Source organism: Ovis canadensis, chromosome 21 (genome assembly GCF_042477335.2).
Source record: "Ovis canadensis isolate MfBH-ARS-UI-01 breed Bighorn chromosome 21, ARS-UI_OviCan_v2, whole genome shotgun sequence".
Taxonomy (NCBI): domain Eukaryota; kingdom Metazoa; phylum Chordata; class Mammalia; order Artiodactyla; family Bovidae; genus Ovis; species Ovis canadensis.
Window position 1 is genome coordinate 47738786 of NC_091265.1, and position 26284 is coordinate 47765069.

General features: G+C 43.0%; 1 protein-coding gene across 3 annotated transcripts in view; it reads right to left on the reverse strand.

The window, feature by feature from the left end:
- ETS1 (ETS proto-oncogene 1, transcription factor) overlaps window positions 1–21255 on the reverse strand; it is a 142447-nt gene extending 121192 nt beyond the window's left edge. Inside the window, exons 1-2 of one of the 3 annotated variants that reach the window (XM_069565460.1) lie at window positions 21108–21255; window positions 6873–6955 (exon numbers count right to left, since the gene is read on the reverse strand). In XM_069565460.1, the coding sequence (XP_069421561.1) occupies window positions 6873–6941 (69 nt within the window). In that variant the 5' untranslated portion in view covers window positions 6942–6955; window positions 21108–21255. Of the gene's footprint in view, window positions 1–6872; window positions 6956–21103 lie in introns of all 3 variants that reach the window. The other 2 variants (XM_069565461.1, XM_069565462.1) reach the window with 2 other exon arrangements.
- Window positions 21256–26284: the final 5029 nt, after the last annotated feature.

A 26284-nucleotide genomic window follows, 5' to 3' on the forward strand; every position in this document is an offset into this window, starting at 1 on the left:
ACACAGAAACGCCCCCCACCTTCGGCTCTCCCACCAGAGGGGAGAGGGCCAGGGTGGTGTAGCCACAGGAGAGGCAGGAACAGACAAAATAGGAAACTCTCAAAGGGCAATTTAATTTTAGATTCAAGGCCAGGAAATTGTTTTGAAAACAATAAGAGCGATGGGCTTGGGTCTTGGCAAAAGGGCAGGTCGGACCACTGCAGATTCCTGAGAGAGAAACAAATCTGAAGCACAGAAAGAGCAGAGATGGGACTGTCAGATTCCGTTCTCCATGAGAAGCTGTGCTCAGCCTCCAAACGGGCCACCTGGACCACAGCTAAAGCCATCTTGAAATGCCCCCCGCCCTGGGGCTACAGATCAAGTCGGGGAGGGGGACAGTGACCAAGGGTGAAGCTCCTCACACCAGTCTGAGACCACAGTCCCCTCCACTCAAAAGACATTCTCTTGCTGAGAGGTAGCGGGTAAAATCCTGTTATCCATCAACTTCTACTCATTAACGGGAAGCCTTGACACTCCCAGTGACTCCATGGGGTGCCAGCCTCAGGCATCCAGCCCAGAGCTTAGAGGTGAAGGGTGGGCCTGACTCAGAGCCTCCTCAGAGAGGGGGCGAACCTCCCATGGAGAAAAACCTGAACAGGAATTTCAATTTGCTCAGAGGTCTACAAAATTGAGTTCTGTCTTTTTTTTTCCCCTAAACCAAGGAGGGTAAATTCACCATGAATAAAGCATACAGATAGATCAGTTCAGTTCTCACTCAGTAGCGTCCGACCCCATGGACTGCAGCATACCAGGCCTCCCTGTCCATCACCAACTCCCAGAGCTTACTCAAACTCATGTCCATCAAGTTGGTGATGCCATCCAACCATCTCATCCTCTGTCATCCCCTTCTCCTCCCGCTTTCAATCTTCAATCATACGGATGCATGAGTTGGCATAAATTCTCATTCATCCCCACATTTCTTAAAAATGGTCAAGACAGGGACTTCCCAGGAATTCCCTGGTGGCTCAGTGGTTAAGGTTCTACTTCTACTGCGGGGAGTCTGAGCTCAATTTCTGGTCGGGGAACTAAGATCCCGAGTGCTGTGTAGCAAGGCCAAAAATAAATTAAATTTTATTTTATTTTTTAAAAGATGGGGACTTCCCTGGTGGTCCAGTGGTTAAGACTTCACCTTTCAATGCAGGGGTGCAAGTTTGATCCGCGGTCAGGAAGCTAAGATCCCACATGCCTCATGGCCAAAAACCCAAAACATAAAGCAGAAGCAATATTGTAACAAATTCAATACAGACTTTTAAAATGCTTCACATAAAAAAAAATCTTTAAAAAATATGATCAAGATGCTCTTAATGATAAGGAGTGTCCCAAGCCAGGAGCCGGAAGATCCAGACCACACTCCATCCTTTACCAGCCTGTAAACTTGGGCAACTTCATTTACTCTCTTAGGACCTGAATTTCCTGATGCTGGGAGACAGTCTCAAGGTTACGGTCTGGCTCTGAAATTCTCTAGCTTATGCTGACTGAACCCCATATCTTAGAAAATCACCGCTTTCTAAGATGCTGGAAAAATCTTTTTTCCTTCACCTCTTCTGATTATCAGTAAGAGCTATGGTTATAGATTATTTCTTAAACATCATGTTCCAGCAACCTCCCCGGAGGTAAAGCCAACACCACCCCAAGCAACGATAGAAAAAAAAAAATGCTTTTCTGATTTCCATTTACATTCTAAGTTTCTTTTTCTGTCTTCTCATTTCTCTAATCCAAGAGAAGGAAATGGCAACCCACTCCAGTATTCTTGCCTGGAGAATCCCGTGGGCAGAGGAGCCTGGTGGGCTGCTGTCCATGGGGTTGCACAGAGTCGGACACGACTGAAGCGACTTAGCAGCAGCAGCGGCGGCGATTCTCTAATCAGGGATTCCTTATCCATTGCTCTCCAGGATCCCCAGAAAGAAGGGAAAGGTGTGTATGCTAAGCTTCCTAGAAATAAGAATCAGCCCTTCCCAGCTTCCCAGAACTTCAGGGACAACACAGAGGTCCCTGTGAACACATTCTAAGGCATGTGGGGTGGAGGTGAAGAGTGCCAACAGCAAAGGCTAAGAAGAGAATTGCTTCCCAAGGAAGCCCAATTAAACTGCAATTACTTGAGATAAGAGAACCAAGTCTGTTTACACAATGGGGCTGTAAACCACCAGCCCATTACAAGAGAACTTTGATCTGGGGGCAGGGGAGCTATTTCTGGTCCAGGGTAGAGAGGAAGCAGGGAGGTTTCTCAATAAGAGAAATAAGAATGGCTCCACTCAACCCAAAGCCCCATCTTGTTCTGGCCGCACCCTCATAAGGACAAAATTGGTGGAATCACCTCCACCTCCCTGTGTTCATCTCACACAATCGAAAAGTCCAGAGAAAAACAGAGAAGAGATGGTAAACACAGGGAAAGGGAATTAACTGAGGTCGTATTTCTGGCTGGTGTCATAGCGACTTGACATGGTAAGTATACCCTGTGCCTGTTTTACAGATGAGAATACTGAGGTTCGGAGGAGGTCATGTGCCCAAGGTCACGTGGCTGAGGAGTAATAAACAGACCAGAATTTAACTCAGGTCTTTCTGACTCCAAAGCCTAAGTGCTTTCCATGTTATTGGATTGGCAAAAAAGTTCCTTTGGGTTTGTTCATAAGCTGTTATGGAAAAACCCGAAGGAACTTTTTGGTCAACCCAATGTGTGGCCAGGCTATGTTCCACAGCTGTCTGGTCCAAGCCATAAGGCTCAGGGCCTTCCATGTAGTCTGACGCTCTGAACAGTCACCCTGGCCTGGCATATTACTATAGAGTAAGTCCCCGACATAGGAACCTTCAAGTTGTGAACTTTCAAAGACACAAATGTGCATTCCATCATCAGGCGTGAGTGACATTACAGCTTGCTCCCCCCGACCCTGTCTCCTACTGCCGTCTCCCCGCTCCCCTCCATTCTCCAGGTAGTGACTCTTCTGCCTGTTCACTTGATGCCAGCCCTCGCATGTCAGCTGTTGTATGGCACTGCTGTACTTCCCACGGTACTGCACTGTAAGATTAAAAAGGTTTTCTTTTTTGTGTTTGTGTTTTATGTATTAACTGTATGAGAAGTATTATAAACCTATTACAACACAGTACCACAGCGTGGATTGTCTTAGTTGGGTACCTGGGCTAACTTTGTTGGACATACACATAAATTGGACTTATAAACACGCTCTCAGAACGGAACTCATTCATATGTTGAGATACTTACTGCATTCCCAAAGGCCTGAGCTCTGAGAGTAGGTGTGTGGGCAGTTGTCTATTCCTTCCCTCTGAACAGTTCAAGGTGCTTCCTAAGCTCGAGTGACCCAAGGACCTCCTCCACACGCTGGTGAGGGAACCAAGGACAGGGACATGCTTGGTCCAAACCAGGGGCAGCCCGCCCCGCCCATTCCTGCCCTGCCTGCTGCCCTGAAAGCTCAGCAATGTGAAGGGGAGGATGACGCAGGAGAGGACCAGGGGTGCGAGGGACTTCCAGGAGCAAGGCAGCAAGCTCTCCAACCAGCATAACAGGAAGGAGTGCTTCCTCCCACTGGATGAAAGGGTCCCTGACACACAGCCTATATAAGTACCTGCAAACGTCACCCCCTCCCACACAATGGCCAGACAACTTCCAGAAGTGTTGTTTCCCTGCTTCCCCCGCTGTGACATCACTTCTTTCATGAAGGTCTTCCAGGAGGCTGACCTTCCAAAGGGGAGAACTGTGTCCTGCTTTGCACAAAGGGGCCCCAAGGCACATAATGTGTGTTCTGCATACAATGGCCCTTACCCGAGGGATGGGATGAATTTTGCAACTGTCGCTGTGATCATTTTAAGCCTTCTCCTGGTACAGCAAATAATCAAATCATACTAATGCCAACTCCAATTCTCAGTCAAGGACTCTGAGACTGAGTGGTCTTTAAGGGTCTAGAAAATATTTATGTCTTGGTTTAGAAGATTGTTTCTTGGACAACTAAAGCAGTCTGTTTAGCAGAAACCCTCGTTTCTGCTGAATATAGTCTCACTTTTTTTTTTTTCCTAAGATTTCCCTTTCAAACCCAAGGAGTTACACTCAGTACCAGGCTTCCCAGGTGGTTCAGTGGTAAAGAATCTTCCTGACAATGCAGGAGATGCGGGTTCAATCCCTGGGTCAAAAAGATACCCTGGAGAAGAAATGGCAATCCACTCCAGTATTCTTGCTTGGAGAATCCCAAGGACAGAGGAGCCTGGAAGCTACAGTCCCTGGTCAGACACAACTTAGCAACTAAACACCAACACACAGTACTACCCCTCCTTCAAACCCAATCTTGTGTCCATTCTAGAGCACACCTTCTCAACCTTGGCGCTACTGACAGTTGAGGCTAGACAATTCTTTGTCATGGGGAATTGTACTGTGTAGTGTAGAATGCTTAGCTGCAACCCAGACCTCTCTCCTCTGGATGCCAGCAGCATCCCCACTCCCCAAATTCTGACCATCAAAAATATCACCAACAAAATCACCCCTAGATTTAAAAAATCCACTGGTTTTCCTTTTACCCCTCAAACTTCCCCGATCGGGGCGCCAGGCAGGAGGACTTGGTTGATTGGATTAAGTACAACTGATTGAGCCCCAGATGACAAGACTCCAACAGAACTGAGAAGATTCAGGTGCCTGGGACGTTCACGTTCTCGTCTGGGAAAGTTCATGAAGCTGGGCTCACTCCTCCAGGAGATCTCAGATTGAGACTGAAAGTATGAAGTTTGCTGGTTTTCCTGCTAATGCTTGGAGCTTATATTCTATAGGTGATTTACAAATTCTTTCACTGTCATAGCCCAGCCTGAAGTTGAAGATTATCTGTCAGAACTAGTACACTGAACTTGAGCTTGGATCCATCAACTTTATTTATCTAATTTTTTAAATAAAGAAGAAATAGACAAAGAAGGCAGAGGACTTCCTGGTTGCTCAGTGATTCTGAGAAATTTGCCCAACTAGCTCCAGTGGTGGAGAAACTGAGCCCCAGAAAGAAGTTGTGAGCGCTAGTACTGTAACAATAACATAGCAATTCGCTTACGTAACTTTCTACTTTTACCCAAGCAACTCTGAAATATCGTATTGTAAAGGATCCCAAGGGTTGATAATGTTTTTCAGATATGGCTATTGGGGGTGGGGATAAATGAGTTCTTTGTTTTGAAACCAGTGGAAACAATTCAAAATGCATTAAAAATACCAAGTGTATTCAGTTGAGGGTGGGGTCTTTAGTTGAAAATCACACTTAGAGTTGTTTTTTAGCTTTTTTCAATCTCATACAATTTCCAGATGCCCTGTCTAGGATAACTTAATGTTATACCTGCAACTTATGTACTTGTACTGCAATTTATTTCAGTGCCTAAAATATAATAAACACAAATTTGCATGGCATTGCTGAACAAGTTATTAATCTTATTTAATTGGATTACAATATTGGCAAAGAGAATTAACATAAGCTGCTTTTAAATCCACTTTTCCAAGTCAATGACACAGTGTGCCCTGGAATCACAGTATCCTTATTTAACAAATCTTCACACTATCATTTTTAAGAAAGATTTAGTGTCATTTGTGCTGACCTTAGATGATAACTTCTTTGTGAGAAGCAGAAGTAGTCTTTTCCCTGGCCAAGTCTCCAGCCATATGGACCTTAACAAGTCCCTTGGCAATTTTTACTAAGCAGAATGGAGTGATTTTTGGTCTGAACTTGTGTGTGTGTTTTAAATATATTTCTGATGTAAACTGTACTCTAAACATTTCTCTGATTCTAATTTTTAAAATATAATGAATGGTGCTTATATAGAAACAGAAGCCACTTAAAAAAGAAGAAATATGTGTCACAGAACAGTCAGGGAAGAAAGATGTATCCATCGTTCCTTGAATGTGGAATAGTTTTTTAAGTAATTATTTTCCTAATATTACAGATTAAAACACATCAAGTCTTTTGACAATTATAGTGAAAAGTCATGGAAAACTGAAGGGTTTTCAGTTAAAACCAAGGTTAAAAACTCTGCAGAGGAGGCAGAAAAGCACTCTGGTCAACTGGTGTCTATTTAGACCAACAAATGTATTTGGAAGGATTAACGCTAAACTTATCTGTCCATTTACAGAGTAAGTAATAAATGATGGCCACCCCTGTAAAAATACACACAGAATTTAGAATCAACAATTAATGATTCGTCAGCTGCTATTAAAAGTTCACTTAACAGTGGGACTGATGAATGACGGCATTTTGGGATCTCTCACACATCAAATTTATAAGGAATTTAGCTAAATATTTCTACAGATCAGCATGTAACTTGGGTAAAAGCCTTCTTCCCTAAGAGCAAAAAAAAACTTTATTTAAAAAGGAATTTTAAAATTCCTCTTACCCCTCTTTTTCTAGGACTCAGGAACTTTCCTTATCAACTTGTCACACTTTATTTCCAGTTTCAAATTCTATGATTAGAAAAACTTGTATATTTTAGCTTTTATGTATGAGGACCAAAACAAGCTAAATTATGCTAAGAATAGGTCTAAGGTACATCAATGTGCCAAAAATCTTCAGCAAATGAACTGAGCTGTGAAAAATCACCTGGCTTTAACCATTATTCAAGTTTGAGTCGTATTCTCTGCAACACAAGCATGCTAAAAAATCTTCCTTAGCAAATCCATCAGTCTTGGATGTTTCACTTTATATGGTGATGAAAAGACAGATAATCTGGCAATGTAGTCCCTCCGAAAGATGTAAAGCTGATTCCAGCTTGGAGTTGGGTTCTGGCTGCTTCTGAGAGAGATCAGAGAGCAGGAGAGCCAGGGAGGGGAGGGTGGGGCCTGGGAAGGGCTGGGGAGGAGTCCTCCTTACCAGCACTGCAGGTCGAGCCGCTGAATAGGTGGCAGGGCCACTCACTGCAGAATCCACAAAGTAGCTCATCACGCCGTCAGCACCTGCGTGGGAAAAAGCACTCACTGAGCTCCTGGGCAAAGAACATGCATGGATGAGAAACCAAAGAAGGCCTCGGATCAGATCTCCTTAGAAGCATCGAGGTCACTTGTTTGTGTTACGGAGAAAGGAATGAAAATGTAGAAAAACAAAGAGGGGGTTTCCCTGGTGGTCCAGTGGCTAAGAATCTGCCTTCCAAAGTAGGGGAAGCTGGTTCGATCCCTGGTCGGGAAACGAAGATCGCATATGTTTCGAGGCAGCTAAGCCAAGGCACCACAGCTAACTGAGCCCGACAGCTGCAGCCAAACAATGAAATGAAGCCAAACAAACAAAGAAATATTTCAAAAGATAATCACAGAAATCCAAAGCGACCAACAGGGAGCAAGGCCGACTCCCGACTGCAAGAGAGCCTGAATGGTGATGTCTGCCGCAGACAGCTAGCGCTCAGAGACCACAGAAAGACCCTTTAGAGGGCTTCTGGGCAGGAATAGGTCTTTTAAAGTCACAGTCCCATTCCTGTATCTCACTCCCTCCACGGCCGACCCCGGCCTGGCCCTCCACGTGCAGTGTGGCATTCATCAACTGGTGAGAGACCAAACAGAGAAAGGGTAAGAGAGAGGAGGGGTGGAAAACCTTTACTGAGAAGGCATGACAACCAGGACCCTGAGCCAGATAAACAGAGAGAAGCCCCAAAGGGGAATGCATGTTACCCATCCTCACAAAGAAGAAGGGCTATTATTAAATAACTCTTGTTGAGAGCCATTATCTCCATTCAAAGTCTGAATGACCATCACACTTGAGGAGTGTTCTGGCTAAAGGGATTTTACAGCTAGCTGTCAGTCATCAGGAAAATCATTTATATAGCAAGCGTTTCTGTGGATCCAAACACTCTCTAAAGTACACTAGTCCATACGCTTTCATGAGTTCAATATTACACATTTTTAAAAACGTCTTTCTTGAATGATTTAGAAGATTAAATTCCCTGGTATGTCATTCAGAGGCCAAATTCCTATTGTTAGGGAGTGACATTTGAGTTTCAACTCAGCTCCATTCCACTTTATATCTGTCCGTCCTTTCCCTTTATTCTTGAGGACAATTAAAGCCACTGACCTCCTTTCAAGAAATATCAAGAATAATGTAGGTCTTATGCTCAATTTGCAACTCTGTTCACCATACAGCTTGACAACCAATGAGCATATACATCTTCTTTCATATGAAGTGTATTTAAATAACATTGATAAAGTTCTCCATTACAAAATTGTACTGACCAAGGCCTACCATCACACAGCAACTACTTTCACACAGTTGAGAAAAAAGTTAAAAATCTTCTGAAGACATAACTTATCCCAAAACTGTGCTTATTGTGTTTAACTAAAACATCACCTTTAAATGACATCTTTTCTCCCAAAAAGTAGGATGCAATCTAAATAATATTAATTTTAAAAATGTAAAATAGCTAAGGGTAACCATGTTCATCAAGCTTCCCTGGTGGCTCAGTGGTAAAGAATGCGCCTGCCGGTGCAGGAGGCATGGGTTCGACCCCTGGAGAAGGCAATGGCAACCCACTCCAGTATTCTTGCCCGGGAAACCCCATGGACAGAGGAGCATAGTGGGCTGCAATCCGTGGGATCGCGTAGAGTCAGACACGACGTAGCAACCAAACAACAATTATGTTCATCAAGATGTTGTTTTCTAGTTTTCTCAGGGACTTGATTGCAAAAAAAAAAAAAAAGGCTCCCAGGAGGATCTCCCAGGTGGTAGAGCTGAAGAGTTGGAAAAGATTGAAGTACTCTAGTCCAAGGACACTGTTCCCACCTGGTGCTGGAGCTGTGGTCCCCTATTCAGTGTTTGCTTCTGGCTGCTACTGCTGCTGCTCCTGCTAAGTCGCTTCAGTCGTGTCCGACTCTGTGCGACCCCATGGAGCAGCCCACCAGGCTCCTCCAACCCTGGGATTCTCCAGGCAAGAACACTGGAGTGGGTTGCCATTTCCTTCTCCAGTTCATGAAAGTGAAAAGGGAAAGTGAAGTCACTCAGTCATGTCCGATTCTTAGTGACCCCATGGACTACAGCCTACCAGGCTCCTCCATCCATGGGATTTTCCAGGCAAGAGTGCTGGAGTGGGGTGCCATTGCCTTCTCCATCTAAAAACAGTGAGCAGCTACCAAATATCAGATTCTGCACTAGGGAAGAGGGCCTGGTCAGCGTGGACATGACCCATATAGTGTACAGAGTGCTCCTGCTTTTTGCCTCAAAATCAAATTCCTAATAAGTCATCAATCACCCTCACTTCAAAGTTTCATATCTACTCATAGACGAGATTTAAAAGTTGACAACACAGATTGTGTCTTACTGATAATGGCTTAACCAAGATCTGATTCCTTAGGGAAAAGTTGCCCCATCCCTCCAGGGCCCCACAGGGCAACCTAAACCTTAGGAGAATGTCCAGACGTGGAGAGCGCTGCTTTGTGTAAGCCATCTAGCCCTCGATTTCCTGCAGAAAGCCCCCAGGGTCCCCTGAGTCATCACAGACCTCAATTATTTATTCAACAGGCACATCAAGGCTTCCTCTGCCAGGAACTTGTTAATCATTCAGTAAATAGCGACTTTGTTCCTCCTGTGTGCTCAAGACACACAGGTAAACAAAGACCTCTCCCTCGTGGACCTTACGTTCCATCCATTTCGGGGTAAAGCTGAGAAGGATGGATCTCCATCTGCAGGCAGTGGAGAAGACAGACTCACGGAGAACTGAAATACAAGATGACGAAGAGTTTACCTACAATACCGAAAACGGTTCTGCCAAAGCCTGGGGTATAGGAAGCCGTGGAAGACTGCACAGCGTACTTGGCCTTATGGATGGTCCCTAGACTCCAAAGCAGGCCCAAGTCTTTGCCCTTCTGAATTCTTGCTAGACTTAGACATTTGTAAAAGAAATGCTTTTGGGATCAGCCGCCTTATTCTGAAGCCTAGCTCAAAGGCATCAAAAGCAACACTCTTCCTCCTACCAACCTTCCACGTAGCTGGGAAAAAGGTTTAATGGAAATGTGTTTTCTCTTTCCGATGGAGAGAGAGAGTGAGTAACGCTCTGGCCCCACACAGGGTCCAGCCTGAGCTGGGCTGAATTCATGAAGCTTCACTCTCTGTGACTGACACTCCCTTGGGTAGAAGCCCTTTGCCCACAGAGGAAGCTGGAAAGAGGGAGTTGCCAGGGCTCTGGAGGGCTCTCATCTCAGGAAATAACTCTGGGACAGAAATGGATGACCGCTTCATTATTTTTTGGAGAAAGAAAAAAAGAACCCTCCCGGTTTCCACTTGTAGATGGTGACAGAGACCAGCTGCTGTAGACGTAAATCCTTTCAGAAAAAGCACAAGGACTGTTTGGGTAAAAAAAAAAAAAAAAAAAAAAAGACACGTTGGCCAAGGAGAATTCCCTCCTACATGACAGCTATTTGGATATCGGCTGAACCAACGTTTTTGTCTTGGCGTTATAAACGTTTCTGCCTAAACACAAAACAACTGTGTAAATTCAGCTTTATTCCCCAGCCTAGAGGCATCCATGGGCTTGTCTGAATGCAGAAATGGTTTGAATTCTTGGTAACATAGGGCAGAGAAGAGCTGAGCTCACTTCCTTGAATTGGAGCCGCAGTGCTCAAGCAGCCAAGCAAAAGTATCTGCAGCGACTTTGTGCTCGGGAGGCAGTGGGCTCCCAGCTTTGGTCCACCCCAGCCTAGAGGTCCACTGCAGCCCCGTTGCTCACCACCCCACCGCCCTAGCCCACCACCAGCCGACCAGCCACCTCGCCTGTCTATCCTCACCGCCCTGGGCTTTCAGGATGAAAACGGGCACACCATGCAGAGGGGGGGGAAATGCAGCAGTTTGGTTTATGTGGGCATCTTGCGTCCAATAAAATGTTTTGGGACCCTGGGAGCCCTTGCTTCTTCCTAAAGCATGTGATGGCCTCTGGAGTCCCGCCCTCCACAAGTCCTGGACACAGGTTGGGATCTACAGGCTGACACTTGCTTCCATTTGGGTCTCTCCAGGCGCAGGCTGAGTGACACACAGAAGGAAGGGGGGCAAGGGACTCAGAGGGGTGTTTCAGGCCAAGGCAGCAGAAGGACAGGGAACCCCGGGGAGACCAGGCTCAGTGGAGGCTGAGACCAGTTCCCCGTAACTCTGTCCCCTGCTCTGCTCCGCTGCTAGGTGATAACTGTGATGTCACTTATGAGTTTTCATTTGGACTATTATTTTGTTGTTGCTGTTGTCTTTGCGACCCCATGGACCGCAGCACACCAGGCTACCCTGTTCATCACTATCCCCCAGAGGTTGCTCAAATTCATCTCCATTGAGTCAGTGAAGCTATCTAACTGTCTCATCCTCTGCTGTCTCATTCTCCTCCTGACCTCAGTCTTTCCCAGCATCAGGGTGTTTTCCAATGAGTCAGCTCTTCACATCAGATGGACAAAGTATTGGAGCTTCAGCTTCAGCATTAGTCCTTCCAATAAGTATTCAGGGTTGATAGCCTTTAGGATTGACTGGTTTGATCTCCTTGCAGTCCAAGGGAGTCTCAAGAATCTTTCCAGTACCACAATTTGAAAGTATCAGTTCTTCGGCCTCAGCCTTCTTTATGGTACAACTCTCACATCCGTACATGATTACTGGAAAAATCATAGCTTTGACTATATGGACCTCTGTCAGCAAAGTGATGTTTCTGTTTTTTAATATACTTTTTAAAAGCCAAAATTACAGTGCTACCAACAAACCCACTGTGATTTAAATTTGACCTTGCTCTCTGGTCTTTGTGTTAGTATTCTAGATCAAGAATTATGGCTATAACATACCCAGGGTAAGAAGACTACACATGGTAAATACAGAAGCATAAGAAAGCTGTCACAGAAAAATATAGATGGTGCAGGTTTTTCCTTTTTTTTTCTTTTGCAAGTTGTGCATAATTTAAATAGATTTGCGATAAATGTTTCTCTTAATATCAACAATTTAGAGTTCCTATAAATTTATATTCCAAGCATACCCTGGAAGCAAGAGAAAAAGAATTTGGCTTCCAATAGGATTAGTCATTCAAAAGATACTTTCCCTAAAGAACAGCACCTTTGCCAAACTAAGGGTTTCCCAGGTGGCTCAGTCGGCAAAGAATTCTCCTGAAGGGCAAGAGACCCAGGAGACGTGGGTTCGATCCCTGGGTCGGGAAGATCCTCTGGAGAAGGAAATGGCAACCCACTGCAGTATTGTTGCCTGGGAAACCCTATAGACAGAGGAGACTGGAGGGGTACAGTCCATGGGGTTGCAAAGAGTTGGACATGACTGAGAAAATGAGCATGCACACACATGCCAAACTAGAGACAACACTCTCACCCATGTCATCGAAGCATCATCTTTCATTTACAATAGAGAGAGTTTGATTGTCTTCTTTCTGAATATAAATCTGTTTTTTAAAGACTCAGACTGAGTGTTACCTCTTCTAGGGAGCATTCTCTAAATCTTGTCAATTAGATGGACGTTCTCAATCTTCAGGTTTGGGATTCACTTTCACAATGAATGTACCTAACAAAGTTCAGAGTACTTCCTGCATCGTAAGTTTCTGATCCTGCGTCATAAGTTGCTAGAGGGTAAGGAACTGTGTCTTTTTAGCTGACACGTTGTATTAACAGATGTGCGATATGCTTGCCGACTAAATGAAGAAAAGACCTGTATGTGAATACAGTTAACATATGCAGGAGTTATGTCTCAGTGCCTGAGTATACCCAAGACAGCAAAGATATCTCTGAGACAAAGGAAAAAAGGGACATCACCTGTGATGATGTGTCCATATGCAATTCTGAGGTTAGATTTCTGTATTAACTGCGAGCAGGACCATATTCTTCTCTGAACTAATGGAGATAGCCCATTGATGAGTGTATTGTCTCCCATTATTTTCTTTCTAAGTCTCATGAGAAGTCCATTTGTAGTTTTCAAACCATTTAAAACGTTCTCTTCCTTGATCTGCCAGTATAACAAAAGCTATCACGTCTAATTCTCCAAGAACTCAACTGTAAGCAGATTTAGATAGCTGAACAAGCCTCAGTCCCCCAGAGAAACCGTGGTCACCATAAGCAGAAAAGAATCTGGTGAGGATTGAAGATGGACTCTTTCTGTCACTCCCAATTCTTTACGAACCTGATTTTCTTGACTGAGTATTCCAACTGATGGGAATAAATATTCCGTCTTATTTCAAGAGCCAGAACCGCCCCATAAAGACCATGTTCTGATCCATGGGTTATTGGCTTCTGCATCTTAAAGTCAATTCACCGACCCTTTCACTAAGTTCACGAAGCATCAAGTCACAGATTAATGAACGTGTCAGTCTTGTTTCTCCCCAACTTCACTGCTAATGAGTCCCCCAACTCTTACTTGAACACAGGCTTGAAAATGACTCATATCCATCTCTTATTTCTCTGAACAAGTCTCACCTTCTAATTAACCATAACACTCTCAGGTTCTGTATGAACTGACACAGCTCAACCAATCTTCCTTAGAATACTAAACATAGACTCCTGTTATTATAATATTACAAACGTCATTCACTAACATATCCCAAAAGGAACAGAGAATATAAGATGGTTTTCGTCTGCTGAGCTGCGATAATCAGGGGCTAATAGTGCCTTGTAGACCATTTTATGTTTCCTCCTCCTGGAAACAAATATCTCTCCATTACTCTGCTGGGATGGTGCTGTCAACAGAGGCAGAAGGGGGCATCTCTCGTAAACCTCAAGGGAGTATGTTAAAACCTGCCCGCTCTTCTTTGTCTAGGAATTTTACTAGCACAATGCCCGTCTTAAGTCTCTGAAACTTTCCGGAAACTAAGGCTCTGCTCTTTCTAGTATGGGAACATCCTCTGCAAAACTAAAGGTGACATTCAATCAGCTGTCTGGCAATAAAAGTGCCTACAGCCTTGTCCTCAAATGGCATTCCTCATCCTCTATTGAATCCTGAAATTCAGAAAATAACCATGGTTGTTCTTCAACATACTCCAGCGCCATGTGTGTAGTAGGCATTCAATAAACAACTAAGTAAAAAATTGGGATTTGCATCACTCAGAACCCTGTGGCAAAATGAGGGTTTGGCTAACAGAATCAGATAAAGGTAGACTCAAGGATAATTACAGGCAAGATATTCACAGTGAAATGTTCTTCTTCATAGCTTTTACTTTTGGGGTAGAATCCAAGCAATTACACTGGAAAGACTGATACTGAATCTGAAGCTCCGATATTTTGGCCCTTGATGCGAAGAGCTGACTCACTGGAAAAGACCCTGATGCTGGGAAAGATTAAAGGCAGGAGGAGAAGGGGACAACAGAGGATGAAGTGGTTGGATGGCATTACCGACTGAATGGACATGAGTTTCAGCAAACTCTGAGAGATGGTAAAGGACAGGGAAGCCTGGTGTGCTCTAGTCCATGGGGTCGCAAAGAGTTGGACACAACTTAGTGACTAAACAACTACAAAAGCAATTAAACGGAAAATCTATATTATAAGAGCAAGAAAACTATTATAGTAAATTTGGGAAAGAATAAATGTGTGAAATATTATCAGGACCAAATTATATTTCCTACTATTGATGTTAATTATGTGCAAGAGAAAGTTATGAGTGACAGCTGTTTCTTTTTGTCTCCAAATTTACATGCATGCATGTCTGTGGCCATACCACCCTGAACGTGCCCGAGCTCATCAAATTTACATGCATGCCTCCAAAATTACATGAACAACAAACATTTTTAGATTAGTCCTAAACTCTGAATGAAAAAAATGAATCTCAAATATGGCAAAAAAAAAAAATATTTGGGATTTGATCTAGTTAGCTAGTATTGCCCAGCTGCATATCCCTGTATTAGATGCTATGGTAATTCCCAGGCTGAGACTAAATCACTTTTCTTTTTTATATAGTTATTTTTCTAGTTGATGAGACAATTATAAGAGACAATGAGACAATTATAAGAGTCTTGCTACTCAGCGGTACAGTGGTTCCTCTCAGATCAGTAGCATGGACAAGCACTCGGGGGCTAGCAGAACTACAGAGCTCAGGTTCCATTCCAAAATGATCAAGAACATTAAAGTTTGAGAAATGCTGGTGTGATTGATATATTATGGGAACATAAAAGATGAAGAGATGACTTCTGGAAGGATGCTGAAGGAAAACTTCAAGAGGAATTGGCATTGAAACGGGCCTTGAAAAATGGGTAGCTAGAAGTATGCACAAAGACTCAGAAATAAGAAAACAGTAGATTAGAGAACAAAAAATAACCCAATAAATTGATTGTAGGGAAGTGGGAGGTGAAATTGAAAGACGCTCTAGGGCGGATTACCAAACTAAAAGCTTGGACTCTTTTTTAGTATAGCTATAGATTTAAATAGCAATAGTAGTAATAATAAATTTAACAATAATATATTATCAAAATTAAAGTTATAACTGGTATATCACATAGTGGAATATTACATAGCAGTGTAAAGGAAAGAACTATTGATACACTGAGCCGCATGAGTGAATTTAAAATAAAGTAAGCCAAATGAAAGAAGATTACCTACTATATGATTCCATTTATATGATATTCTTGAAAAAGAAAAACCATAGGGTCAAAGAACATGGCCTGGAGGTGAAGAGGATTTGACTATAAAAAAGCATAAGGAAAAATTTTTTTGAATGATGGAACTGTTTATCTTGATTGTAATACATTGATTTATACATTATAAATACTTGATTTATACATTAGCCAAAATTTGTAGAACTATACACTAAAAAGGGTGATTTTTACTGTTTGCCAATTATACTTTAATTTTTAAAAAAGTGTGCTGGGGGAAATATAACGTTATAGTACTAAAAAATTAGATTTTTTTTTTTCCTAAGAAACTGGAAACAAAAATGAGTAAGCTGGAGAAATGATGTGAAGCATCTTGGCTTCAAGGACAGCTATAGCAGAGGTCATGGTATATGAGATTTTTGGCCACATTGAACCCAGAGAGAGCTTCAAGCTAAAATGTCAACTCTAACCCCACAGTGACTGCCAAAAAAACCCCCAAGGAGCCTAGAAGTTTAAAGTACTACTTTTCAACCTACAGCGCGTGATGTCAGATATAATCTAGAATTTAGATATGGCTTTGGCTCTCAAGAAGCTCTCAACAAAACTGAGAAATGCCGTAAATATACAGATAGCTATTGGGAGAACAATGAATGAATGGAGTTCGGAGAGTTTTAATAATGCCTTTTAACACTGAACGAAGCACACCAGCTGCCTTCAATCTCTCAAATCCAGCGAGCAACTTCTTGGACTATATCTGATGGTCATTTTTCACGGTGGGGTTTTATTTGTTCTATTGCCCAAATTGTAAGTTTCAAATTTCTCAGCATACTGCTAAACAGCTTCCTGGCATGCTTATATAAAGAGGGATTTGGTAAAGTCAATGAATTTTTAGAGTTGGAAAAAAATCTCATCAAATCTGTCCATTTTTCATTTGAATGAACTGAACCCAGAGAGGTTAAGTGTTCAGCAGAGTGATAAAGATAGATAGACTATGGTTGACTGGGATCTCCTTACCGAGCGTGCGTGTGCATGTATGCTAAGTTGCTTCAATGGGGTCTGACTCTTTGCGACCCTATTGACTGTAGCCCACCAGGCTTCTCTGTCCATGGGATTCTCCAAGCAAGAAAACTGGAGTGGGTTGCCATGCCCTACTCCAGGGGATCTTTCTCACCCAGGGATCGAACCCATGCCTCTTCCATTGGCAGGCGGATTCTTTACCACTAGCGCCACCTGGGAAGCCCTTACTGAGTGTGAAGACAAATTTCTTCATCTCACAAAGTCTTTATTTCCTCAACTGTAAAATGGAAAAAAATAATACCAACCCTTTCAAGATTATTGAGGAGGGTTATATAAAATGAAATCATTTTACACATGATAAAATGGTCAATAAATAGTGGCTATTATTATTATCACTGTTTTATCACAGTGCCTGGCACTAGTAAGCATTGACTAATTAATAGTAATTGTGGATTTTACTGCAGAGGTTATTCATTCAGATATTAGAAGCAGAACCCAGATGGCCAATATACCTTATCTCTTTCTAAAAAGACTTGGATTTAAATAATCAAAATAGGAAGCCCTCCCATAATCACAGGTTGAGTAGCCTTAGCCAAGAATTTCACAAGAGAAAAGCGCCACAATTTCAGTTGAATGGCAGTCTGCTTGTACCATTGTTATGCATAAAACCAAGAAGTAAGCAGTTTTCTTACCTTGGGGGAACAAACAGGCTGAAAGCTGTTTCATGAGGGAAATATCCAGCTTCCTTTGATAGAAATGTGAATCTTATGTGGCCTTACACTTTAGCAACAAGATATAAATATAATCAAGTTGTAAGCTGCTGTGAGAATCACTGCAAGAGTTTTTGTTTGTTCTGTTTTTTACAACTTTTTTGTTTTTGTTTTTGCTTTTAAACCATACTTTCCAAACTGATTTACATAGCAATCACCTAGGAATCACCTGAGAATCAGGTTTCAAGGTACAGCCAGACGGTCTGCATTTCTGACAAGATCCCCTGCGATGCTCATTTTGAGCAACGAGGCAGTGTCCGGACTCCCTTGGTTAAATTCAGGAGTGGTTACGAGGTGTTTGGAAGGCAGAGCCCACTGAGGTACAGGCAAGAAGAGTCTGGGCCACAAGCTGAGCAGAGGATTAGCTGTTATCTTAGTTGCCTTGCAAGCCCAGCCAGGAGAAGGTGCAGCCCAGGAGCCGAGCCTCCGTCCTAAGCCCTGTGCCAGGTGAGGACTAGGGCAGCATCTGACAGGGCTTCCTGCCTTTCCTAAGAAGCCAGGGTCTGAGTTACTTCGCCTCGAATGTCAAGAAACTGATCACTGCTCTTCCTCTACCCAGAGGAATCCTTTTGGCTTAATGATCACTAGGAGCTCCAAAGGGCACTATATTTATCATATTTTAAAAGTATTTATTTATTTATTTGACTGCACTTGGTTGCAACATGTGGGATCTAGTTTCCCGACCAGGGATAGCACCCAGGCATTGGGAACTCTGAGTCTTAGCCACTGGACCACCAGGGAAGTCTTATTTTATGCACGCTGGACTTAAATCTTATGGAAATTCTTTGCTCTATGTTTTGCAACTCTTTGAAGTTCCATCAAAATTTGTCCCAAGAGGGATCAAGAGAGAGATTTACTGTTCTTGTCAACTAGACCTTGTAGCATTTCTTCAGAGTCAGTGTCTTCCTAACAATGAATTATTAATTCATAGATTCTCCTTTGGAAAAGAAGCATAAGCCATGGTATTCTCCCAGATAAATCAACCATTGGGCTAAGCAGAAAAATTTAGCCTGAATTTGTATAAGTGCCTCAAAGTTACTAGGTTCCTATGAGACGTGACTCTAGCCACAGCTCTGCACCCATATGGTTTTGATCCTTTAAAAAAAAAAAAGCGACTATATTGGAGTATAGTTGCTTAACGATGTTGTGTTAATTTCTACTATAGAGCAAAGTGAATCAGTATACGTATGTATGCCTTTGGTTATAATCAGGTCTCACTACCAACCAAATCATTCTGAGTACCAGCCTCAGAGTCCTCATCTGCTAAATGGGAACAAGCGTGCCCACCTCACGGACTTCATTGTAGGTTAAAGAAGCAGCCCAGCCTGTGCAGGGCACAAGGGCCCCAGGACATGCCAAGTGCTCAGGAAACTTCAGGGGTGATCATCCTTCCTCTAGTGAAGTGGAGAAGACAAGTATCACACCCAGAGAATCAACAGGATTGAAAGGCTGAGTTCCCTACAGCTGCATTTGCAGTAGAGCGGGGACAAAGGAGATGCCAGGGCAAATAAATGAGTGGTCTTCGTATCTGGGTTGGCCCAGGAATGAAGGTTCCCCTCAAATGTCACTAAATAGCTGTCCACCACACTTATTGTGCTCAAACGCTAAGTATGTTTTCATTTCCGAAAAAAAGGGGAGAGAAAAAGAGAGAGAGGAGGAAGGTGGGGCTGGGGGGAGAAGGAGGGAGAGGAAGAGGGAAAGGATATCCCAGCTCCCTTCTGCTGTTTGATGCAGAAATGGGAGTTTTGAGTGGGCAATTAGAGGAGAATTGCTGTAAGAAACAGTTCTGTTCACCAATCAATAAAACCAGGAGATATAGCAGAGCCTGAATTATCAGTAAGAAATCAAGCAACACTTTGATGCCATCACTGGGGGACCTGGCAGTGCCAACAATGTGTTTCCGGAGCATTTGTCTGCCCTCTGACTCACCCTCCCTGGGGATCTGGCACCCACACACCCAATCTGTTACAAGGCTACTTCAGACTCTCCCTCAACCTTATTGGCACTATTTTCATTCTTCAAAGCTCTAGGCTGTTTACTTCTATTCTCATGAAGTAGGTGGAGCACAAATCATTAGTCCCAGTTTTTTCATTAGTCGCAGTTTTTTCAGTATTCCCATTCTAGAGAGGAAGAAAAGAAAGCACTTCAAATTACTTGTTCTCAGTTCCAAAGCCAATCTCTAACAGACCAAAGGCTGAACTGGTGCCAGTTCTGACCCCTTCACCTTTGAACTGCAGTATCATCTGAGGCCGGCAGTTGGCCCAGATCCATGCTTTCAATGCGTCCTCCAAGGTCACAGGTGACCCCATGTTGAAGGGTTACACCCTGCTACCCAGCCTCCCCGAGGCTCTGCTCTGGGACCTCCCTGCACCTCTAATAACGGGCACCTCCGTGTAAGCAGCTCTCTCTGGAATCAGGCTTCCCACATCCTCAGTGGCAGAACCAGAACGGAAGAGACTGCCTGGCTGCCTTCGCTGTTTGTTTTTTCACTCCTGGAGTTGGCAAGGATGGGAGTTGTTGATTTACAATTAGGAGCAGCGTGCTTCTTCAAATATTAATATTAATAACGACGGTGCTGAACACATGAAAAGGCCTTTTCATCTTCAAAGCACTTTGCAGACATTAACGCATTAGCTCTCTCTCCCCTCCGCTCAGAAACAACAGGTAAGGAAGAATCTCCAGTCCCCCCGCCCCTGCCCGGCCCATGCCTGCAGAAGCAAAGAGGTTTCTCTTTAGATAAAAAGAAGGTGTTGCCGTCCAGACTTAACAGCTGTCGAAAGAGTCAGAGTGCCAGGCATTTTACAAATCAAATGGAGCTGCCAGAGTTGCCATTTCAGAACCTGGATTTCCCGTTGTTTAACAAATATCTCCCTTTTCAGTTGCACAGGAATGGTATGAAGTAGGAGGGGAAATGGCCTTGTGATTTAAAAAAAAAAAAAACCTTACCCGAAAGGTGATTAGGAAAACCTGCAATCAAATGCCTTGGTCTCGGTAACCTAGCATGTTTTGAACAGTTCGCCTACATGAAACACAACTTTAAAAGGGGGTGACAGAGATGTTTTCATAACAGATGAAAAGCCCCAAACAAAATGAGATTGCCAGATAATAAAAATCACCAATGGAAGAGGGTGGCCATCCACATCCCCTGCTGTGCGCAAAGCTGCCCAGGGATTCAAGCTCTACGAAATACCCACCTTGACTTTCAAACTCCTGCCACAAGTACAGTCCAAAAGAAGATGTACAGTCCCTTGGAAAACTGAGTCACGAAACAGGTAAAAAAAACACCAAAAAGCCTAGTCAGATTTGCAAGACTCAAACCTGTAACAATTTTCTCACAATGTAAGCAATTCATAAAGCTGCTGAGCTTAAAAGAAAATTTTTCCAAAATTTCAGAAGCAAAACAATGGCACACTAGGAGTGAAAGAGAAAAAAGGAAAAAAATGTCTACATTTAGCTACAGCTTTATTTCTTTGGAAGCGCTCCAAGATGTGAAGAAAATTCAGTTTCTGACAAGTAATCGGCCAGTGTCTAAAACGTGCGTGATTTTACTCTTATGAAACAGGAGAAAAGGGGAGACAGTCTTGATTTCAGACTATTCTAACAAGGTTAGGGAGTATTTTTAAAAATGGTTCTTAAGCAGTTGAATGAAAAATATAGAAAAATGTGAAAAGAGAAACAGAAAGCCGCTTGTATCCTGAAAGTCCCCATCAATTTACCGGTTAATTCCACCAAATGAACATACACACACAAGAAAAAGGAAAATGGACTGCAAAGTTTTAGGCAGAAGCTCACACCCCACTCACTTACTACTTTGCTGGAGAGACTGGGTGAAGAATGGGTCCAGAGTGAGCTCCCTCAAAGTCTACGGTCTCTTCCCAACTACCTGCGGGAATCCTCTGCTCGGAGGCTAAAGAGGATGCAGGGACCATAATCTTCCTAATAGAGTGGCCTCCTTAAACTGGGGGGTGTGGTCAAGCCCAGAAAAGCTGGAAAAAAGGCAGTGTTCCACGGGCTCCTTAGTCCAGGAAGGCAGTCACTAGGATAGGCTCTGCGATCTGAAAGGAAGAGCAAATCATATTACTTATTGAGATAACACCAGATCACACCTTAACTCATACCATTGGAATTGCCCTTCAATTAAATGTAATTCAGCCGTGGAGAGTAGCCGGGAGAGATGTGAACTACAGAGAACTCCAGCAATGGGATAACTCTCTGTGTTTGCTCTAGCTTTAGATTTAGTCTCTACTGAATATGTGAATATTCATGACTCACATTTCTTGACTTTCTCAATGGAGACCCCATTTAACTTAGACTAGGGGTCAGGAGAGAGTTGTAAGGGTCAGGGCAGACTGGCAGAGAGCAGACTGTCTACCACCCCATCACCAGCTGAGCTTATCTCTAGGAACCAGGCTTTATCTCTAGTAACCTGATGTGAAATGGGATGTTTCCTAGGGAAATGAAAATAACTCTATGGAAGCGAGCAGACCAAATTGAGAATTGGGAATTCCGAAACTAAGCTGTTACCCTCCATGTAAGAGTGGTTTTAGGCGATCTCTAAAATAGATTAGTTGCAGTGACTCTGACTCCTAGTCCATGGTTCAGGAATAAAAAGGCAGAAATATTGATATATTCCTCATTTAGAAAACATCTGAACAGTATGAAAGTCTTCTTTTAGGTGAAAATACACAGATTCAGAAAAATATTACAGTGTAATATCATTTCTCTGATAGGATTATTTCATTACAGATTTTTTTTTTAGTCAGTATTTGGCTGCCTAATTTAAGGCTATTATCCTAAAAATTTCCATTTACTTTGAGGAATGGATGTGAGTTAAAGTGTGCCATCGTCGACTCCTTGCCCTTTCTAAGGAAGGCACAAATGCTCAAGTTTGAAAACTATGAAAATATAGTAAATGTCCTTCCTAGGGCAACAATATCTTTATCCTTTGTTGTGCAAAGTCAGCAGTGCAATGAAGATGGTGTTGTCAGGAAAACAAGATTTTACTGCTTATCGTGTGCCTTTGCACATTCAGAGACTTAGAGGAGAGAAGAGATAGTGGTACTGGTTCAGTTTTAATAACTATCTGTGCTAGGCACTGTGATAGGCATGGGTGAAAAAGTCAAGTTCACACTGGAGTGGGAAGACAGCCACATAAATTGATCATCTCAATCAAGTGGAACACATGCTATGAGAGCATCTGTGAAGAGAGCTACAGAAGCTTCAGCCTGTGCCCTCAAGCTCGGTCAGCTCCAGCACACTGCCCCGTATCAAAAGCCCATGGCCAACCAGTCACAACCAGTTTTAATTGTATTCACTGTATTTGCAAGAGAGATTTAAAAGAGAAAACAGTGTAGAGAAGACCTGGATTCTTGCCTTACGTGGGTGTACACTGTGATTTTCGAAGAGCTCTGGAGTCTACACAGAGTCCACATAGACATCAACCCTTCAGAACCTTAGGGCCATCCTCTGTCCCTGTGTATCAGGGTGGCCAAGAGCATAAGCTAGAAATCTAAAGAGCGGAAAATAAGCCTCACACCTGCCGAAGATGGCCTGGAGATCACCTAGGAGAGCAGCAAGCATTACCAAACAAATGTTACAAACTGATGCTAGAGCATCAGATGAATATATGCAGCAAAGGAGTGAAGGGAGACCCTTCCCTTACCCTCGATGGAAAAATTAACTCAAAGTGGATCAAAGCCCTAAATAAAAGTAAAACTATAGAATTATTAAAGGAAAACATAGACGGAAACTTCATGACATTGGGTTTGGTAATGACTTATCAGAATCACACCAAAGGCACAGACAAAAAAAAAAAAAAAGAAATGATAGACAAGTTGGACTTCATCAAAGTTAAAAACATTGGTATTGATACATAAAAGAACACCATTAACAAAGTGAAAAGGCAACCCACAGAATGAGAAAAAATTTTCAAATCCCTTACAATTTGGATTACAGAATATATAAGGAACACTTGCAACACGATGACAGCAAGAAATAACTCCATTAAAAAGTGAGCAGAGGACTTGAATAGATAGTTTTCTAAAGATTTACAAATGGCCAATAAGCACTTGAAGAGACAGTTGACATCACTAACCACTAAGGAAATGCAAAGCAGAACCACAATGAGATACCATTTCACACCTATAAGGATGTGAAATTTGATATATTTCACACCTGTATCAAAAAAACCATAAAATAAATGACAAGCATTGGTGACAAAGTAGAGAAATTGGAAGGTGTGTTCATTGCTGAACAGTGCAGCCACTATGGAAAACAGTATGGTGGTTCCTTATAAAATGAAACACAGAATTGCCATTGGATCTAGAATTCTAACTCTAGGAATATACTCAAAAGAGTTGAAAGCAGGGACTCAAATAGATATTTGTACACTGATATACATGTCTAGTCAAGGCTATGGTTTTTTCAGTGGTCATGTATGGATATGAGAGTTGGACTGTGAAGAAAGCTGAGCGCCGAAGAATTGATGCTTTTGACCTGTGGTGTTGGAGAAGACTCAAGAGCCCCTTGGACTGCAAGGAGATCCAACCAGTTCATCCGAAAGGAAATCAGTCCTGGGTGTTCATTAGAAGGACTGATGTTGAAGCTGAAACTCCAGTCCTTTGGCCACCTCATGCGAAGAGCTGACTCATTGGAAAAGACCCTGATGCTGGGAGGGATTGGGGGCAGGAGGAGAAGGGGACGACAGAGGATGAGCTGGCTGGATGGCATCACCGACTCGATGCACATGAGTTCGGGTGAACTCCAGGAGTTGGTGATGGACAGGGAGGCCTGGCGTGCTGCAATTCATGGGGTCACAAAGAGTCAGACGCAACTGAGCAACTGAACTGAACTGATGCATAGCAGGATTAATAGCCAAAATGTAGAAGGCACCCAGATGTCCTTTGACAGATGAATGGATAAACAAAATGTGGTCTACACAAACAATGGAATGTTATTCAGCCTTGAAAAGGAATAAAATTCTTCAACCTGCTACAACATGCATGAACCTTGAGGACAGCCTACTAAATGAAATAAGACAGACACAAAAGCACAAACATGGTATCATTCCACTTATAAGAGGTATCTAAAATAATCAAATTCATAAAGACAAAAAGTAGAATAGAGATTACCAGAGTCTGAGGGAAAGGGGGACTGGAGAGTTTAACAGAGACAGAGTCTCCAGTCAGGATGGTGAATCTGGACCTGGAAGACGAGGATAGTTAATGCCGCCAAACCGTGCACTTAAAATGGAACATTTTAAATTATGTCTATTTAAAACCAAAGAAAAAATATATTAATATATATTCTGTCCTGAAGGAAAAACGTATAGCATTAGGGTTAAGAAGGCCTCCACAGAAAAAAGGTGTTCTCTGCCACGTGGACGGTACAAGGCAAAGGTGAGTGACCCTCAAAAGAAGAGGGTCTTGGCTCATAGGAGGAGCACAGCTCACCCAACACAGAGCCCCCAGCTTCATCATCAGTCCAACGGGAGCTAATGACACCCGTCCAACTGTATGCACGAGATTGTTGAGATTACTGTATTATTGGATGATTATCAAAAACAGTAGGACTTCCCTGGTGGCTCAGAGGGTAAAGCGTCTGTCTGCAATGCAGGAGACCCGGGTTCGATCCCTGGGTCAGGAAGAGCCCCTGGAGAAGGAAATGGCAACCCACTCTAGTACTACTGTCTGGAAAATCACATGGACGGAGGAGCCTAGCAGGCTACAGTCCATAGCGTAGCTGAAAAAGCAATATTGGTTGTTCTTTTCCACGCTCTGCAATATTACATTCTACAGAGAAGGACCTTGGTTGAGATGATTATATGGTTTAAAATCTTACAGAAAAAAATTAAAGCCTGGGACCTCGGGGACATGTATCCATTTTGGCTCCCCTGTGAAACATTTATATTAAAAGAATCGTTTACTCAGAAATGGACTCACAGACACAGAGAACAGACTTATGGTTTGCCAAGCGGAGGGGGAGGGATGGATCAGAGTTTGGGGTTAGCAGATGCAAGCTGTTACATAGAGAAAGGATAAACAAGGTCCTCTGTATAGCACTGTGTGCACGTGCGCAGACTCTGTCTTGTTCGACTCTTTTGCCACCCCACAGACGGTAGCCCGTCAGGCTCCTCTGTCCATGGGATTTCCCAGGCAAGAATACTGGAGTGGGCTGTCATGCCTTACTCCAGCGGATCTCCCTAACCCAGGAATCGAACCTGCATCTCCTGTCTATCCTGCATTATAGGCAGAATCTTTACCCACTGAGCCACCTGGGAAGTCCATAAAGCACAGGGACCTATACTCAATATCTTGTGATAAACCATATGGAAAAGAATATGAAAAACAAAATATATATATTTTTATAACTGAATCACTTTGCTGTACAGCAAAAATGAACACAACACTGTAAATCAACTATAAAGACATAAATTGTTAACTTCTCTGAAAAAGTATCTTCATACCCTGATCTGAAAGATGGTTGATTCAATATCATTTAGACACAGTTGGAATACAGACTGAATGAATCTAGAATAATTACCACCAAGCTCTTTACTGTTTTTACTGTGAAGAAATCTTTTTTCTTTTTCTCAGCATGACAAACCACACTGCAGGTTGAAAGTTTAAGTCGCTCAATAAAGTTCAACTTTTTGCCACCCCAGGAATTATGCAGCTCATGGAATTCTCCAGGCCAGAATACTGGAGTGAGCAGGCTTTCCCTTTTCCAGGGGATCTTCCCACCCCAGGGATGGAACCCAGGTCTCCTGCATCGCAGGCTGATTCGTTACCAACTGAGCCACAAGGGAAGCCCAAGAATACTAGAGTGGGTAGCCTATCCCTTCTCCAACGGAACCCTGCAAGTTAGTATCTCCTAAGAGGAAAAATGTGGATTTAAATTCTGAGAAACTTAGACTTCCCAGGATGTTCAACGCTTCCACCATCAACTTTCCCACCCTTCCACTCCAGCCCCCAAATGCAGGAAGC